General features: G+C 35.1%; 2 protein-coding genes across 2 annotated transcripts; one reads left to right on the top strand and one right to left on the bottom strand.

The window, feature by feature from the left end:
* The first annotated feature begins 173 nt into the window (after positions 1 to 173).
* On the top strand, positions 174 to 13468 carry LOC6643082 (vacuolar protein sorting-associated protein 13D). Its single transcript, XM_002065776.3, has 19 exons — positions 174 to 404; positions 472 to 1265; positions 1332 to 2384; positions 2493 to 3442; positions 3511 to 3647; positions 3736 to 3876; positions 3943 to 4570; positions 4632 to 4754; positions 4822 to 5179; positions 5247 to 6048; positions 6106 to 6358; positions 6414 to 6558; positions 6618 to 9989; positions 10062 to 10274; positions 10331 to 11194; positions 11266 to 11571; positions 11638 to 12132; positions 12194 to 13306; positions 13374 to 13468. Exons 1-19 carry the CDS (start codon positions 308 to 310, stop codon positions 13422 to 13424), a joined length of 11895 nt encoding a protein of 3964 aa, XP_002065812.1. The 5' UTR covers positions 174 to 307; the 3' UTR covers positions 13425 to 13468.
* A 1237-nt stretch (positions 13469 to 14705) lies between these two features.
* Positions 14706 to 19338, bottom strand: LOC6643061 (huntingtin-interacting protein 1). The gene is made up of 8 exons (XM_023176159.2): positions 19059 to 19338; positions 18108 to 18529; positions 17305 to 18041; positions 17134 to 17243; positions 16397 to 17068; positions 15889 to 16324; positions 15410 to 15814; positions 14706 to 15336 (listed from the first exon to the last, which is right to left on the bottom strand). Exons 1-8 carry the CDS (start codon positions 19092 to 19094, stop codon positions 14849 to 14851), a joined length of 3306 nt encoding a protein of 1101 aa, XP_023031927.1. The 5' UTR covers positions 19095 to 19338; the 3' UTR covers positions 14706 to 14848.
* Between the last annotated feature and the right edge of the window lie 734 nt (positions 19339 to 20072).

The following is a 20072-nucleotide window of genomic DNA, read 5'->3' as shown; positions in this document are numbered from 1 at the left end:
TTCCTCTTGTTTAGTTAAACTAAATCTTGGCAAAGTGTTCAGTAACGATTTAGCATGTGTGTTTCATTTCCATGTTCCTAGATAGTGTATTTCACTGCTTCATTGGAAATGGAATGTGATTTCATCAATTCCTTTGCACTCCGATGACGTTGTTGTTATTGTTGCTAGTCATAATCATCTGTTTGATATAAACATAACATCCAAGTTGATGGAAAACTAGTTAGCAGTGGGGAAATACACAACAGACACGAATATATAACAGTGAGCAAAGAAAAAAGGTGTAACCCTTTCGGGGAATAATACAACCATGCTTAGAGATCTAATAACATGGGTGTTAAACACTTATCTCGGAAAATATTTAGAAAATTTAAACTCGGCGCAGTTATCTGTTGCCCTGTTATCGGGTAAGAGACTTGCCAAATGATATAAGTAATTGTTTACACACATATCGTGACATTTGTATCATTTCAGGAGAAGTTGAACTCGAAAATATCCCAATACGAAAGGATGCCCTTAGATCATTTAATTTGCCGGTAGAAGTGTCATCGGGTAGCATTCGTAAAATCAAGCTGCACATACCTGTTCGGCAATTCAGAACATCACCGTGGTGCATTTCCATTGAGGGATTATACTGTGTTGTTTGTCCCAAGGATCTTGCCAAGTGGGACTATGCCAAAGAGAAGCTTCAGGATTTAGAATATAAGTTATCTGTCTTGGACAATGATGAAGCCAATTGGCGGTCCGAAAAGGGCAAAGATATGGAATCATATTATTTTTCCTCCTATAATGGCTGGCTAAAGTTCGGAACGAACATGGCCACAAACATAATTGACAATATTGAACTCAAAATATTTGATGTTCACTTTCGATACGAAGATATTGCTGATATGGGCAATAGCAAAGTTGCTACAGGCATCAAAATTGGCTCCCTAACAGCACAGAGTTGTGACCAAAACTGGACCACGGGATCACAAAAGGTACCCAACAATAATGAAATGCACTACAAATTGATTGAACTTAAGGAATTATCTGTGTACTGGGATTGGCTGCATGACGACATCAAATGCCAATCCTTTTCTAACATGGAGCTACTAAATAATATGAAAACGACTTGCGAACAACGCCCTCATAACTACCTTATCAAGCCAATTTGTGCGACAGCACGGTGGAAGCGGGACAAGAGTCAACAGGTTATTCGATCGAAAGATAAGTCTCGAGTGTCGTGTGAACTGATGGTTCCAGAAGTTATAATCGATGTCTCAAAGGTAAGGTTTCCACAGTTGAAAGTAAAAGTCAGAGATCACTTATGTTTCCTATTATAAATTTTGCAGGATCAACATGGAGAGATACTGGATAAACTTACAGGAATTCGTCAAATGAAGGAATTAAGACAATTTCGTTTGAAACGGCCACAATCCAGTATATTGAACCATCCGAGAATGTGGTGGAAATACATTCTTGATTGTCATGGATTCAATTTTAAAACGAGTGATGAGAAATTTGTGATACTAAACGAGAATCTCCGTTACATGAGACTATGTCAAGCTGTCATCCTAAATCCAAATGAGAATTTGTCCAACGAGGATAAGGATTTTAAAGCCTATTTCGAAAGCGATAGAGACATATCAGATTTAACTATCCTGCGAAGGATATGTCTGGAGAAAGTCTTCACAATGGGGCTATCATTCAAATCACAGAATGTGAGTGGAAAACATATGCTATTCCATTGGTTTCCCAATTGGATGGGCTGGTATAGTACCAATTCAACTGCAGTCAACTTGGAGCAAGATGAATCGATCAAGAACTTGGAAAATGACATTTTAGTTGCACTCGAGGACTCGCTGCAAAGTTCATCTGAATTAAAGTGTGATGCCATTTTTGGATATTTTAAAATCAATTTGCTTAAAGGCGTGCTTATTCTACACTCAGAAGATTTCAATAATGTTGACAACAATAAACAATCAATTGAAATGCAATTTAATAATTTGTCGGCGTTTCTGCAAATAAGTCCGGTAATTACATCATATTCCTTTGGCGTATCATTGGGAGAGGTATATCTGCTGGATAAAACAAATATGGAAACAAAGCATCCGTATTTAATAAAGCCGCAAACGGAGAGTTTATCATTGCTAAACCAAAGTGCAAATACACTGGAGACAAATGCATTTTTTCAACTTCGTTATGAAAATGAGAATCAGCTACAATATCGTCTAAATATTAAATCAAAAAGTTTGGATCTTACATATAATAAAGATGCTATCGAATGGCTTCTACGATTTCTTACGAATGCAAATAAAAATGAAAATTCCCTAACAAATGGACATGTAAATAAACGAACACCAAATATAATAAAGAACTGGAATCAGCTATTCGTTGGAACCGAGGTTAGTAGAAGTATCTATCCTATCTATCATATAAATCTTCTTGACATAAGTACTTAACTGGGTTCTCATAAATTTGGTAACTTTCTTTCTACTCTTCTATGTAAACAGGTAAATCGCAAGATTTGGACATTTGAAATAGAAATTTTCGCACCACGCATAATATTCTTGGAGAATTACAAAATGAGCAATTCTCTGATGGTTCTAATGGATTTTGGAAAATTCGATATGAGAAAAGTTGGTTTCAAAAAGAATGTCGCAACAATTAATTCGACAATACAAGATCAGGATCCAGCAACAGCAACTGAACCAATATCTGATAATCTAAGTGATGACGATGAAGCCTATATGACACCATGTTCTACTCCTCCAGCTTCAGAGAAAAGTGGCTCCGATTCTCCAACTTATCATGAAAATTCAATAATGGAAAATTCTGTAAATAAGAGCGCACAGCTCGCATGCGTTTTGCATAGTAAAATTTATGATAAATATTTAATAAATTTTACAAATTTGCAAGTTCTTGTTTGCAAATATGACGAAAGTTGGCAAGCCTGCTTGAAAACCTCATCAAGTTTCCATTTGATTGATAAATTCAATATCACTTTGACGCTCGAACAGCGAAATATATTTACATCGGATCCAGAGTATCCATCTTTAATGTTATTTGGCTCATGCCCCACAATTCTGATACACGGCAATGAGGAGAATATTAATAATTTCTTCAACATTATGCATCCTATAACGAATGATCAATATTTTAATAAAATGAACACTTCTGGTGTCTATTCACTTAATGCAAGTGAACGCCTTCAAAACTATGAAACGGAGACTGGAACGAGTCGAATAGTAACAGAATTTGCAATTGGCCAATTAATAATCGAACTGCAATCGATGGAAAGAAGTATTGCTGAATTGCAAATCATTGGAGTGAGAGCGGGCTTAATAAAAGAATCGAATGTCACAAACATCACCATGGCAGTTCATGGATTACTTCTGGTGGATGCAATACAATCATTTGGTCCCGATTTTGAGTTACTTGCCGCCAGTCATCGACAAGTTGGGTACGTTTTTTTTTTTAAAGTTTCTTCATAAATTGTGATAATTGTCACTGGTTTTAATTCATTGACAGAATGGATAGCTTTTCGGGTAGCCTTAAACACAGCACAATTTGCTCACCTGTTACACCTGGATCACCAGAGCCATTAGAATGTCAGAGGCCAAGTAGTCCTCAAACCCTTAAAAAGGCAATTCAAAATATACAACAAGGTAAACAAAGAATAGAATGAAGTTTTATTGTTTCAAAGTAGAAGTATTTTAAAGCTAACCAAAATGTTTGTCTAATTTCTAATTGCAGACTCTAAACCCGCAGAAAACTGCGCCGAGTCGGAACTAAATGCGCTGATATCAGTTGATATTAAAATTGTTGCACCAGATGCGCGTAGATCAGCTTATCTCAACACTATTAAAATTGCCTTCAATAGCTTGGATATTATTGGTATGTACCACCAACAAGTCTAAAGTGTCAATTTATTTAACATTTTATTCCTTTTTGTTATTATAGCTAATCAGGATACGATTATTGAGATTTTGAACTTTGCGAAAAGAACCATTTTGAATCAAAAGATATTTCAGGCTGGTGATGGTAACAAAAAGCGTAAGGAATCCTCAAATTATGAACTAAAGGAATTCGAAAATTCTACGAGCGGAAACCAAAACGAAATATGTTTTGATTTTTTTCGATTAAATGTTCTACTATTGTATACGATAAAAAGGGATCACTATAATATTGCACGAAAAGTTGGCACTTTGACACTAACTGAAGCTAAAATAAATGCTTCACTTAAATCGGATCCTTCAGTAATTGGATCGTTGGGTGGCATACAAGTTATCGATATAACACCAGAAGCTATATGCCATCAAAGGATTCTATCTGTTGGACGTGATCAAACAATACGTATACCAAAAGAGAACAGGGAAACAGTCCTAAGCAATTTGTCAAATGAGATCTATTTAAAGCAATTGGATGACGACTATAATGGAGAAATAGATGCCTTAAGTTTTAAGAGTCAATGGAACGATAAAACGGCTTGCAATGTTGTTGTTCGAGTAGCATCGGTTTCTTATACCCATTGTCCTAGGTTTCTACAAGATGTTACTGCCTGCATTACATACTTCAAACAGAGTTTCGGGTAAGCAAGAACTTAATGATGACAAAATTGATCATAATATACAAGATAATCCTTTTTCTAGAGAGTTCGTTACATCTCTTGGAAACAAGGCAAGTGATATAGCCAAAGAATTTGTTCAGCAAATAAAAGACCAAACCGGACCATCTCAGCAGCAACCAAATCGCCGTGTAAATACATTGACTTCGTAAGTATATTCATAATCAATTTAAATAACTGAAACCTCCATATACATAGTTTATTTTCCATTTCAGTTTAGATATCATAATAAACAGTCCAGTTATCATTTTGCCAACCTCAAGTGGAAGTAGTGAAGTCCTTGTTGCAAATTTGGGAAAAATAAGTTGCTCTAATTATTATGTGCATGATGACTTAATGCATAGCTCCAATGATTTTGATCAAACCTATGCAATTGAGATTAAAAATATTAATTTATTTTCGCTAAATATCGACGAGACCAGCGGCAATGACTTGCTTATGCATACAGCAAAAGGATATAACTTTAACAAAAGAGATGCCAATCCAATTCTACACGACACGGCGGTTAATTTGAATGTATGCACCGCATATGATCGCAAAAATGTCGATGAGAACAAGTTGCAAAAGATTTTTGTAAGTAATTGTATAAAATTGTAATGCATTGTTATTATGAAATTGAAAAACTTAAAAATTTTCTTAGGTTATTGGAAGTATGGTTGAAACACTAAAGGTTTCTCTTTATCGAAAACAATATGAACAACTTATCGAGTCAATTCGAAATGCTACGAATTTTTCAACTGAATTATCAGAAGACATTAAAGAGCCCGAACAAAACAGAAGCAGTAAACCAAATGAGATAATTGTTGATAAGGAGGTCATTAGCACTACAACTCAATTCTCAGTGCCTGTATTTGAAATACATTTGCAAAATGAACATCATGACGATTTGATAAATGTCACATTTAAGGACTTTAATGTGAAACACGATGTCGAAGGCAGCGAGAAAAATGTTGAAATAACTTTAAAATCAGTGCTAATGGAGGATTTAAAATCAGACATGACATCTCCGTTCAGAAATATGGTTACTTCAGTGAATCTCGAGAAGGGTCTGCAGAAGAAGCAACATACCTCATTGTCCTGCCCGGATTTGCCGCGCTTTTGTCGTAATGGTAAAACTCCATCGTCTTCGGTGCCTTCAAATATTTATGATTATGTTAAACTGAAAAACTTTGATGGAGAACTCAAGTCGGTCTTCTGCAAAAAGAATCAATTGAGCAATACAAAAGATAATCAAAATTTGGTTATCTACAAATCACATTCGGGTCGTTCAACCAAAAAGAATGCACAATATAAGTTTGAACAAAATAGTTCAATACATTTTAATTGTCTCAACCTGGCCATGTGTGTGGACAGATGGTATACAGTCTTTGATTTCTTTGGTCTTACATCGGAGAGTGATGGTAACAACCAATTGGCGGTGGAGAAAGAACCCATACCGAAAAGTAAGTACTATATATATAATCATAATTTGAATGATTACTAACAATTTTCGTTTCCAGGTGTAATTGATTTTTACAGTAAACTGAAGGTATCGATAAAATCTTTAAACTTTACGCTAATACGAAATGAGTCTCTGCTGTCTAGGCTTAATGTTTCGAATGCATTGTTTGTGATAACACAAGAAGATGGTTGTAAAACGACTGAAGGTTGCTTGGGTTCACTTGCGGTCTATGATCTAACAAAGTTTGGACAAATTTATAAACAAAAGTTTCAAACAAGTGGACCAGAGGCGTTGAATTTCGTTTATAAAAAGTAAACAATTATTTTAAACTAATTACGACTAGTTAATAACTATCTTTAATTACAGAAAACTTTCCAATTTAGAAACATTAAACGTTTTGGAGAGCGATTCAACGTTACGCATTAATATGGCATCAGTTCACTATATACATACGAAACGTTTTGTAATTGAACTACAAATGTTTGTTAAAGAGTTGCTGCAATTGCAAACGGTACGATATTAATACCTTATGCCAAATAAATTTTCTAACTTGCTTTATTTTGTTTTTAGCCCGTTATGCGAAAGCTAAAGAAACAAAATCCTCATAGCAGTCCTTACTCACAACCATCGAAAATCAAACTATTTATTCAAGCAGACTCTCCAGTTATTGTCTTACCAGCAAGTTATAACAAGGATGAAGTATTAATTGCTAATTTGGGTCAACTAAATTTGGTCAATAACTTTCATTTTGCAAGTGATGAGTGTATAATAAGTAAGAAGCTCAAGTGTCCAGACGATATGGAAATTTTGGATGTAATGCAAATCGATTTGGTCAATATTAATCTATACTCTGGCAAACGAATCACAACGACGACTGTCCAGAATGATAAGACCAATGAGAAGGACTGGATTATTGCAAACATACATTTTCATAAGCAGGGACGTCAATTGTTTAAGGAATCTTTCCACCTCAACCTTCAGGTCGAACGTAATCTCAATCCGGACTTGAATCGTGTGTGCCCCGATATCAGTATTAAGGGAACTGTGTCCAAATTGAATGGTGTAATTGATATTCAACAGTATAAACTAGTTCGCACACTTCTTGACAATAATATAGGCGAACGCGTAGATGATATATATGTGAATTATTCAACATCCATTGAGAAACTTTCGACCATAAATTTGCTAACCCACAATGCTGGCCATCAGACCATTTTGAATTTGCTCTCCATACGGATACTTTTGGAAGATGTTTCCCTATTGTTGGCCTTGAATACAACACCAAATGTCGATCTAGAGCCTTTGGCATGTATACACTTTATAAAATCCTCACTGGAAATAGATATATTCAGTGATGGATCACAGGACATTGATCTCATATCGAGTAACATAATGATTGTTGATGAAAGAAACACCACTGATGGATCGAATGTCTTTCGAAATATACTGCAGGCCTCAAAAAAGGATACACTACCAACGAATTCAGTGCAAGTGGAAGTGCATTGCCGGAAAACGCAAAAATTGTGTAAATATACGATAATGCTCAACAATATGAGAGTGTTTGCTCTCTTAAATTTCCTGGAACAATTGAAAAACTATTTGCAAGGCGACCAATGGAGCAGCAATTATCCAGTCAGCAATACACCAATCCAAGTGCCTCATAAATCTTCATCACAGATAACTAGTGATAGTCCACTCACAGAGTTTGTTATCAATATAACAGATTCGGAAATAATATTCGCCGAGCAATGCAGTCGTATCGATTCGAATGCCATTATATTGAAAAGCACAACGGTCATTTCATATAAGCCGGAGAGTAATTCCGTACCCTTATCCATAGATATCAATCATTTGGAAATTTTCTCGTGCACACTCGATGCCGAGGATGAAAGCGCCCTTTCCATAATCGATCCATTCACGCTGAATATAGAGCTGCGAAACAATTGCCTGACAATACTCATCCAAAAGCCATTGAACATACGTTTATCGTATGTGGATGTTAAATTGTTTTTAAGAATGGCCAAGCTATTTCCAAATCAGACAACGCAATCGCCTAACGTCTTATCGAAAACCAATTCAGATCTTGAGAAAATAGCTCCACTTCTTGCCATGGGTTTTGAAATATCAGATTGCTGGAATGCCATGAAACTGAACAATTGGAAAATAAATGATGCTGCCCTTTGGCTGTCTCAGCAGAAGCTTGAAACTAAACGAAATCCGGCATTGGATTTGGCGACTGCCGTTGTAGATGCCAATTGTATATCAGTCTTTATTATTGATGACTGCATGGATGCTGATGTCCCGTTGCTTGAAATATCGCTATCAAAGGTATTGGTTAATTATAAATTTAAGACAAGGGAAAGAAAAACGGAAGACTATGAGACGAGCTTTTTCACGGGCGGCAATATTGACACCGAAGTGACTGTCAATTATTACAATCGTCGTCTAAGTGGATGGGAGCCTGTTGTCGAAGTTTGGGAGTGCTCAGTGAAATGGAAATTGATTAAAACTCAGATTGATTACAAGAAGAGATTCGAGATTTGTGTAAATAGTAAACAATTGCTGAAACTGAATGTAACATCAACATTCATCGAACTGTTTAATATGGTTTTGAAGAACTGGACAATTGATTTCAATGAATGCTCTCTTGATAATAATACAAAGAATGTCCGAACTCGTACACCGTTTATTCCCTTTGCTCTACAAAATCTAACTGGTACACCGCTTCTGTTTAAGCCGATCTACGCTCAAGTTGAGGATGTGACGTGTGCGGACTTTCATCAAATGGAATTCATAAAGAATTGGTTATCCGTTCAGCCGAATGAGACAAAAATATTTGATTTTGTGCAGAAAACCAAATTACGACACATTGATTCACATCAATTGAATTTGCATCAAATTCTAGTTCAAATCCATGGATGGACCTTGATTGGCCCAATATCGGTGGATAAAGTGGGCGTATTCTTTCGGACTGTCAACTTGGATCCTTTGTATACAAAGAAAACCAGAATAGTATTTGATATATCGCTAATTGGATCGGCGCAAAAGTTAATCAAGGTGAAATCATCATTGAGCATAATCAATAAATTGGATCGAGAGATATTTTTAAAGATGATATTGAATAAGGACCAATGTGACGGCCTGACCTCCATCAGTGCAATCGGAAGTAATGATGAGCTATGTCTTCCTTTGAAGTTCATTGATGCATCACTGTATATAGCACACAATACGGGTGATAGTAAACGTAAAGTGTTTGCAAGTAATTACGAGGAGATCGGTTTTAGCAACAATGAGATAAATTGGAAAACATGTGATAAAGAGAATATGCAAAAGCTGCAGACTTGCTACGATGATAATAAGAGCACATTGTACACATTGATAAACATAAACAAGGAATTGTATCCCTCCAAAGAGAATTTACCGGGACACACCATAACACTCTTACCCCCATTAAAATTAAATAATATGCTTTGTTGTGATATCGTTTTTAAAATACATGAATTTGCCGCAGGCAGAATTAATGCATCTGAGAGTACCAATCTCTATAATGTCAATGTATGTGAGCCGTTTAATTTAAACATCACATTGGATAATTTTCATTTGTCCGGACAATTGAAGATTCCCATGAGCCACAGTGGCATTGTTGAGCCAAAGTTGAAATTGATCGATACCCAGAATAGAGAACTCCATTTGCGCATATCCATTCAGTCGTTTCAAGGCAAAGGAATGGAAATTTATATAAGTGCCCCAGTTTGGATCATAAATAAAGCTGGCCTGCCGCTCATTTTCAAACAAGAAGGCACCAACAACAATGCGGCTGGACAATTTGAGGAACACGAAACAGCACGACAAGTGGCCCCATTAATGTTCTCCTTTTCCGATCAGGAAGGTTCTCCAGCACTGGAAGTACGCCTGGGCAAAGTTTTTGGTGCCAATAATACGGTAAGCCTAATGAATTTTTAAGTCGAATCATTAAGTTTGTTTTTAATAATATTTTTATTTGATTATTTTCAGTGGTGCAAAAGTTTTATAATGCATAAGACCATTACGCACAGGGAGCTACGTGCGGAGAATACAAAAGGATGCTATGCCATAGGCATAACAGTTCGCAGGGGAAGAGGTTTATATGCATGTACAACCTTTGTGATATTATCTCCCCGCTTTCAACTGTATAACAAGAGCGGATATAAGCTTGAGTTTATACAACATTGTGATATTAATGCTCATGTAAGTGCTCGCTCACATTCTCTCTCGGTTTATTAAGTTAAAAACTTTAATTTTAGGATTACCCAAGTATTCGACATACAATATCGGCCCCAATTGATTGCAATTTTGCATTCCATTGGCCAAATTGTGATAAAGATCCAGTGATTTGTGTACGCATCCCAGATGTGGACTGTTGTTGCTGGTCCAAGGGCATACCCATTAATTCTGCTCAAAGTTTGTACATAAATATACGAAATGAATGGGGCGAAATGTTCTTTCTACGCTTGGAAGTGATTTCAAAGGACGCCACGTATATACTTTTATTTACGGATGCAAGATGCTTACCACCACCGATTCGGATTGATAATTGTGCCGAAGTGGCTATTAATTTTTCACAATTGCGCTCGAAGCCAGTGTGGGCGACACCAGTTCGTGCCCAGTCATCGCTATCATATGTCTTGGATGATCCATTCGGCAGTCAAACGTTGCTTCTTGAAGCACCGGGGGGAAATATGATTGAGTTTCCCATAAATAAACCAAATATAACAAAATCATTGACCTATTCGAATTTCATCTATATCGCATTTCAAGACACCTTCGATCGTTACGGTGTCAGCGATAAGAAACCAGATCACAAACATAGGCAATTGGTTTTGGGTGTTCGTAATCGCAAAGTCGTTATAGTCGAAAGAAACTCTGGAGATCGATCGCAATTGTGGCTTATGAACTCCAATGGACAGTTGGAACATGAAGGATCTACACCGCCCATCCAATCGAACGAGAGTAATGCAGTACGTTTTGTCCTGGACTTGGAGAAGCCACCAAATCCAACAGAATACACCACTTTAGTGATACGAACACCAAATAAGCAAAGAGCAACCACTCAACAATGGCGATTTGAAAATGGTCGCCTAATGTGTCATGCAAATATGTGTGTTCAGGTGAGAGAATCATTTCATCAAGGACACAAATAAGACATTATTATTATTTTTATTTCTATTTGTATTCACAGTTTTACGGAAAACGAGGAATGTCTGCAGATTGTGAAGCTGTTCTGGGACGCATCGAATATGATCCTAGTTGTAATGAATCAATACCGAGTCATCAGCATATTGTGGCACAAAAGTTACGTCCTGGTTCTGGCCAGTTGGAGATTTCAACCAAAATGGATGGACCCATTTGCACTGTGGAGGTGTGTGACATTAAAATGAAGCAGAATTCAATACATTTGGCACCCGATTTGGTCTGGACTCATGCATCCATAAATAATCGACAAATTGCGGAAGAGGGAAAAATAACACATTTACATGAATATCAGGTAATATAGGGATTAATTGCTTCATAAAGGCTTAAATTTTCTATTGTTTTCTGAATTTCATTTCAGATATTTGTTGAACTTTTAAAAGGTATTGGAATTTCAATAATTGCTCGCAAACCATGTGAGGAAATTATGTTTATAAGCCTAGATCGCATATCTTGTGATATTATACAAAATTCTTTGGAGAAGTCATTGAACTTAAATATATCGTATATACAGATCGATAATCAGCTATTAGATGCTGTTAACCAAGTTGCTTTGCACACTTGTAAGCCAAGTGAAGACGATGCACAAAAAAATGCAGTCGTTCTTAAATTGAAAATGCTACCAAGCCCTAATAATTGCGCAATAATATTTAAGTACTTTACATTGGATTTAAAACCGTACATTGCGTGTCTAGAAGAAAAGCTAATACTAAAAGTTGCTTCATTTCTTGGCTATGGCAAACTAAGTGGCCGAAGTTCTGGACTACCTTATGATTTTGGCAATATTGATGAAAGGCATGTTTTGAAAGATATGAAGCGATATTACTTTGAAAATATTAGCATTGGTTCAACGCAGGTAAATATATTTCCATCGTTTCTATTATCTGAATATCTAAATCTATATTTGTTTGTATTAGGTGCGTTTGTCGGCCTTTACTTCATCCAAGCTTCCCCCAGAATTGTTGGAGACCAAAAAATCGTTGGGTCTAATTTTAATCAAATTTGAAGATGCCCTAATCGAGCTCGACAGTTTTACGGACAAGTATCATTTCGAGACCATGGATGTTTACTTGAAGGCAATGAAAACGCATTATGTAAACCAGGTTAAATGGCATGCAGCTTCCATTTTGGGTAGTGTGGATTTCCTTGGGAACCCACTGGGATTTGCCAATGATCTATCTGAAGGTGTATCTGGTTTAATATTTGAAGGCTCAGTCAAAAGTCTTGTGAAAAATGTTGCCCATGGCATATCGAACTCAACGGCAAAGCTTACGGAAACTTTATCAGATAGCCTGGGCAAAGTGGTTCTGGATGAGCATGACAATGAAGCGAGACAACGAATTTTGGAGATTCAGACAAATTCATCTAGTAGCCACCTGGCAGCAGGACTGAAAGGTTTTGGCTTTGGATTACTTGGCGGAGTTACCAGTATTGTACGGCACACCTACGATGGTGCTCAATCTGAAGGTGTTCCGGGATTCCTTAGTGGACTTGGAAAAGGAATTGTTGGCACTGTGACAAAACCAATTATCGGGATGTTGGATTTGGCGTCAGAGACAGCCAGTGCTGTACGCGAAACCAGTCGGGATGCACATAGAAATTCACCAGGTAGAAAAAGATTACCCAGATGTGTAACTGGAGCGCCCGGCGGACTTTTACCCTTGTATTCCAGTCGTCAAAGTAAAGGACAACAATACTTGTATCATATAAATCGTAAACACTTTACCGAAAAGATAATATCATACGAGCCCAATCTCTGGAGTGATCGAGAAGCCCGGTTACGTCTATTGGTTTCAACCGAGTATATACGAATCTTCTCATTATGCGACAACGCCCCCACCATTATGTTTGAATGTCATTTAGGTGAAATTCTCTCATGTCATCCACTAGTAACGAATTCGGGAACCACGCCCTCCACAAGTAAAGTATCCACCAGCTACTATATAGAAATATCAACAAATCTTCCGAAAGTCACAAGACCGCGGATAAGATGTCGAACTGAGGAATGTGCTGAAGCTGCATCTAGATGTGTAAGTGTCGAAAAATACTTTTCAATTGCTAGAAATTCTTTTATATCGTTTTTCTATACTCTTTCAGATAAACTACGCTAAAAGTGTATTCGATGAACGTGAACACACTGTTTTGTAATATACCAAAAATTATAATAAATATATACATGTATATTTTTGTAAGACATCTCTTTGTTATTGGGACACAGGGTACAAGGGGGAAGATTGTATATATGACTCCATCCAGCTAAGCTCGGCTGTGTTATATCAGCTGCATTTAATGTTTATTGTTTAGCCAATAACATAAACAAATAACAAATCAAATCTATAAAAACCCTACGATCGATATAGTCTTTAGTGCAGTCACAAATGAACGGTCAGGTTGAATCGACGGAAATCGGTAGTTAAATAAGTGCGCAAAACTTTATAAAACATATGAAAACTTTCTTTCTGTGTGAAAAAAAAATTAACAAAAACTAACTACACTGAGCTTGAAAAAAAAACAATGGAAATTCAAAACCCGAGAATCGTAGAAATAATGTACGAGTGTTTCAAACAACTACTGCATCAATAACAATTTCCAATCAAGTGCTGATCTGTAAGTAAGTGTTTAATAAATATGATCTTTTACTACTTCTTTTAAAACTTTCATCAAGAATATCCATTTATAATAGGATATTGACTTGACTTATCTGTGTTCATGACTATGATAATGCATGGATAATACTAATTTTATTTATATGCAATTATTAAGGTTGGGTTTTGTTTTATTTCCTGATCAATTGTGTTTTCTTTTGAACTGATCTACGAAATAAAAGTATAATTAATTAAAAATATCACATTGTTTATGTTCTCGATGATCTGATATTTACAAGAAACACATTTAAAAAAAAAATTGTTAAAATTGGCATAAATTTGTAACTTAAGATGATTCAGCAAAAACTAAAGACGTCTGATCACTCGAAAGACCACTCAACAAATACGCGGGCCCCCCCATTCAAGCTATATATATAACTATCGCAATAACAGCAATGTTAACGTTAACAGACATATGTTAACTTAACAGCAATGTTGAAGTTAACAGACATGTTAACTTAACAGCAATGTTAGAGTTAACAGACATGTTAACGTAACAGCAATGTTAAAGTTAACAGACATACTTTTATGTTAACTTAACATTAATGTAACTTAACATTAATGCTTACATAAAATTACCAGAACTGATGTAATTAATATGCAATTCGAATCTTATCGCTAAACATTCATTATAAAATATATATTGTTACAATGTCGTTATTTTAACATTGTTTAAGTCAAAGAAAATAATTATTACAAATTGTCTCAAGGAACATTGTTAGTGTTCGTTTTGTATAAATCAGTGAATTCCATTTTATTAAAATCATTATAAAAAAAACAATTACAGGAAATGCATAATATAAAAACAGTTATAATTTAATTTCTATAAACATATTCCTAGAAACAATAGATACTTAAATGATAAATATACATATATTGTGTATACATATATATATATATATATATATATAGGAATATACAATCAACTTAATACTCTGTGTTCTTGTAATGCTCTCGTCGAAATGCGGATAGTTTCATACGTTGCGTTTGAAGAGCTTGTTCTGTTTCCAGCACTTTCACATGTATTTCCATTTCCATAGTTTTTATTTGCGATGGCGTTAGTTTGTGTAAATCCATTTCAATTCGCTGCTCCAATTGAGAGTTGCAATCTTTTACTGTGGCAACGACAGTGCCAGTAGCCTTGGTTACATTTCGAGATGCTTTAGTCAAATCCGCCAAATTTGTACTCTCACGATTTGCTTTCACTTTGCTCGCGATTACCAGTTGTGTGGTACAGGCTGCGATTTCTTGGGCGGCAACAATAAGTTCAAAATTTTGGCCAGATTCACTTTCAATGGCCTTATTGGCGGCGTCCACTAGAAAATTGGCTGCCTTTGCCACGCTTTTTGATGCCGATATCAAACCGTCTGACCATTGAGTATTCCGTCTATAGAATTCGCTTACACTAGCGTTGCCTAATGAAAATATGAAGAAACATTTATGTATTTATGTACTACGATTTCAGAATTAAACTGCATTTTGTCTTACCTTTTTGAGAGGAAACAATTTCTTTCTGAAGTACACGGGATTTTATGATTAAGATTTTGATACATTCCATTAATGTTGTGCAGGCATTCACAATCTTTCCATTTACTTCCAGATTCACTTTGTCGTCTTTCTCGCGAGCTTTCTCGAGTAAATCAGTAATTTTCGCTGCCGCATCTTCAATTGCCAGATCCATTTCTTGTAGTTCTTTTTCAACCAGCTTATCAAAGTCGACCTTGTTTTCATATTTGTCGAGAATTTCGCGAACCAATTTGTTCAAGTCGGCCAATTTAGTTAGAATATTTTGGATCGTTTCACGCTTTTTGCGTTCATCTGAATCACCGTTTTGAACGCACTTGAAAAGCACTGACAAATCAGAGCCCAAGGACTTTATCTTATTAAAGATGTCTGTAATTAATGATAAGAAACATTTTCATAATTATATTATTATTAATTGACATGGAAATTGTATAATCGTTTACCTTGACCCTTCTCAAATTCTGTTGTTGAATTATAAATTAGATTACATTGCTCATACAGCTTGACGAACACGTAGCCCAAGTGCATAATATATTTCAAACTTTCTATATTCGTATTACTTAGAATATCGGAAACGCTTTGAATTTCTTTAAGAATTGTTTCCATTTCTAATGTTATTTTTGGTACAGCTTCAAGTGGTTGTTGTGATGAATCCTTCGATTTTAAAATGCAAATTTCTTCCACTGTATGAATTATAAGCATTTTCACTTTGTTCAAAGTGTCATCAGTTGTTTTATTCGAATTTGTTAGAGAATCAACTCGAATCAAAGCTTGTCCCAATTCCTCTTCGACAACTTTCTGTTTGCTTTCCAGTTCAATGGAATGTTGGCTCATTAATTGTTTTTCCTGTTTCAGCAATAGAATAGTCTCTTCGAGTTCCTATGAAAATTTAAAAGAAATTATAAATTTTTGATAAAATTAAAATTTTAAATTTAACTATGTTGCAGTCACCTGGAAGCTTTTCTCTTTTTCTTTCAGCCTGCTTTCCGTTTCGTTTAATTTAATGCCTAGATCGTCAATTTCTTTTTTATTAGTTACAATCTGCTGCTCATTTTCACTTAAAAGTAATTTGTATTGTTCTTCATGGGTTTTAAGATTACTTATTAGCTCAGTTTCCTTTGAATGTAGTTTCTCCTCAGTTTGAGATATTTGTTGTTTTGCCTCCTCAAGCAATGCATAAACGTGTTTGAGTTCCAACGAATTTTCAGATAATTTTGTTTCCACAGACTTTAAGTCAACATTTTGTAGCTCTTTTGCTTGCATAATACTATCATATTTTTGTATTATTTCGTTTTTAGTAGTCTCCAATTCGAAATTCTGTTTCTTGTGGTCTTCGATTTGCTGCAACAGCTCGAAATTGTTTTTACTCTTATCCTCTACATTATCTCTTAACTCCTTTATATTACTATTGAGAGCTTCTATTTGCAATAACAGCTCAGAGTGAATTTGGGAATTGTTTTTCTTGTGATCTTCAATTTGCTGCAACAGCTCAAAGTTAGTTTTATTCTTATCCTCTATATTATTCTTTAGTCCAGCCATATCGTTAGTAAGAGCTTCTATTTGCAATAATAGCTCAGAGTTTGCTTGTTTTCCTTTCGTTAAATTTTTGGTTGACTCACTATGCTGTTGGTAATAATCATATTTAGTTATTTAATTAAGTTTAAGATTGCTTTATAATGTTTACTAACCTCTCTTAATAGATTTATGTGCTCATCACGAATTTGAGTGTACATAGTTTTAAGTTTATTGAATTTTTCTGAAGCCATTTTTTGTTTTTCTTCCTCTTCATTTGCTTTTTCTGAAAAAATTAACATTTTTTTAAAATTTATAACTAATAAATTATGTCAAAGTGAACTTACGAATTAACATCGGGTTATCTGTGAGTTTTAGCTCCAGATCATCATTCTGTGATCGTAAATTATCACACTGATCTTGAGATAATTCCAGATCATTTGTTAGTATTTCGTTTTGCTTTTGCAGTTGCGCCACATCGTGATTATAATTTTGCTCTAGAGCTACAAAATTTTGTTGAAATTGATCCAATTTTGATTTAAGTGCCTCGATAGTCATATCCTTGTCGTTTATAATGGATTCCAGAATGTTAATACGTGTCAATGCCTCATTATTGACCTCCTCTGTGGTGTTGTTGGTGTCGACAAGATCATCAACTACTACATCTGGTTCGGGTTCGGGTTGAACGAATACAACAGGTGGTATATAACTACCGAAATCAACTTGTGATTGGAAATTGGGGCTTGTCTGTGGCAATTCAGGAACTGTAATAAGATCCTTAAAATACTGAAGTGGTCGAATGTTATCATAAAATTCTTTTAGTTTCAAAAATATGGCATAGAACCGATCTCTATGACCACTTAAAACATCATTGGGCAACGATTCATGGAGCTTAAACATGAGCCTAACGCTAATATCATATAGTGGATTGGAATCTTGAATTAAGCATATTAATGGTGCCAGTCTGCATTGTCCCTGCAGTGTCATGGATGATAATCGATAAGTATTGATTGTAGAAAATATTGCCAACTGTACAGAAATAATGTCCTCCAAATAGTCAAAGATTTCCACACACAATTGAAAACTAATGGGGGGAAAATAAACATTAATACACGTTTCTTGAAATTAGAAAAAAGATTAAATAAATTACTAGTAGTTTAAGTCCTTGTCGGCAAATTTCGATATTTCTGACATCGAGATGACAAGTGATCCGGGAAATCCTCTATTTTTGTCATGGAAATTTAGTTTGGTAACCAAAAGTTTGCAGTATTCTTTAATACAATTTCCAATATCATCGTGCAAGTGTCCCCACAGTTTGCCCATTTCTAAAATCATTTTCTTGCGACTCTGAGAATGTTTCAGACTGCAACCATGTGCCTCTCTTAGGACCTTATGCAGAAGATGGCAGAATTTCCAGGCAGTAAATCTATTCTCCAACAACGGCTGCCGGGATACAATCATCCAAAACGAGTTTACTTCTTTGGTTTTATGAATCATAATGATAATAAAACGGGCATGTTTGGTTTTCAATGGTGCTTCTATGCCATTGAGCGCTTTATTAACGCTCACATTCTGAAATAAAAAGATTCAACTATTTAACAATCTAAATTTACATAATTAAATAATAAAATTTGGCATTTGAGTGTTGGTGCTGATCTCGAGCTGACCGGTCTAAGGCAGAGAACTTTCATTATTGGCTTATGGTGCTAATCTTGGTTTTTGCACCACGTATATATGTACATATGTTGTTTTAGCTCCTATCGAGTCCACAAAACTAATGAAGTTGTCCAGATGTGTTTTGTTATCGGGACCTGCATGTAGCATTAGTTAAGCCGAAGCGGTGACAGCTGGCATTGAGTGTATAGAAATGTAACACCTTCTGTACCAACTACCATGGGGGTGGGGGCCCGCCTTTTTTTTCGTTTGTGTGTTTGTGCAACAATTGAATTTCTTGTTGTGTTCGCAAAGAGAAAGGCTGAGATCATTGGCACCAAGGAGCGAAGTGTAAGGTGGGGTCTTTTGGATAAACTCTATTGCCTTACCTGCAGAAATGTTTTGAAATTTCAAAATTCTACAAATTGCTTGCACTGTATGCACTTACCATGCGATAATACTCCTTTTCGGCGTGGGTGGACATCGTGTGCTTTGTTATGTTTCCTTCAAATTTTGAGCGACAACAAAAATTTTTGTTAAACCATTTGCACTGCAATTTAATACATACATAAATAATATGTATGGTTGAAAATGAATCGACATCGAACAAAAACAATTAAATTTGGAACTATCTTATCTTATCAACAAAATTTCACACATTTACACAAACATCAGAACAAGAACAAACATACATGGATATGTATATGTATATATGTATGAACATAACAATCCGTTGATTCACTCAAATGTAAATATTTTGATATTGTGTTCGTGCACATACATATGGATGGCCGATTAATTAAGCATATCGATAGTTCGTGCCGGCAAGATCCGTTTATCGATATGCCAAATATACAATCATAAATTGAAATTTCTTTATTAAATAATTTTAATTTTAAATTTAATGCTAATTTATTAAGATATTTTAAATGCCTGCTCTCTACTCTTAACAATTCAATATAATATTAATAAGTCAAATTTAATAATTATTAATCTTTTAAACTGTATAAAAAAACCAATATAAATAATAATAACTTGCTATTTGAATTAAATTAAATTAGAGTAAATTAAAAAAAAAATTGATTTAAAAAAAAATATCTTTTAAAAAGACCGTTATATGTTTTAAAACGAAACATTACGTTAAAAAATCGGAATTTAATATTTAAGTAGTGTTTATCAAATTCATTCGAACTTGTAGCTAAAAGGTTTATAAGTTATATTATTCATTGACATGTCAGACGATTTAAAAAAACAAAAACTGAAATGGTTACGGGGAGCAAACACTTGACTTAAGCTCTTAAAACTGGTTTAAAAAGGGAACTGAAATCGAAGATATCAAAGAATTTTTTGTATATTCTAAACTCTATTCTTTGCTTGTAACTTGCATACTTGACTGATAAATAACTTTAAAAAATATTTTGAACATTGAGTTTAAGATCTAATATGTACAACTTGAGGCAAT

This window comes from Drosophila willistoni (assembly GCF_018902025.1).
Source record: "Drosophila willistoni isolate 14030-0811.24 chromosome XR unlocalized genomic scaffold, UCI_dwil_1.1 Seg41, whole genome shotgun sequence".
NCBI classification, from domain to species: Eukaryota; Metazoa; Arthropoda; class Insecta; order Diptera; family Drosophilidae; genus Drosophila; species Drosophila willistoni.
Note: the sequence above shows the minus strand (reverse complement) of the source record. Positions and strands in the feature narration are given on the sequence as shown.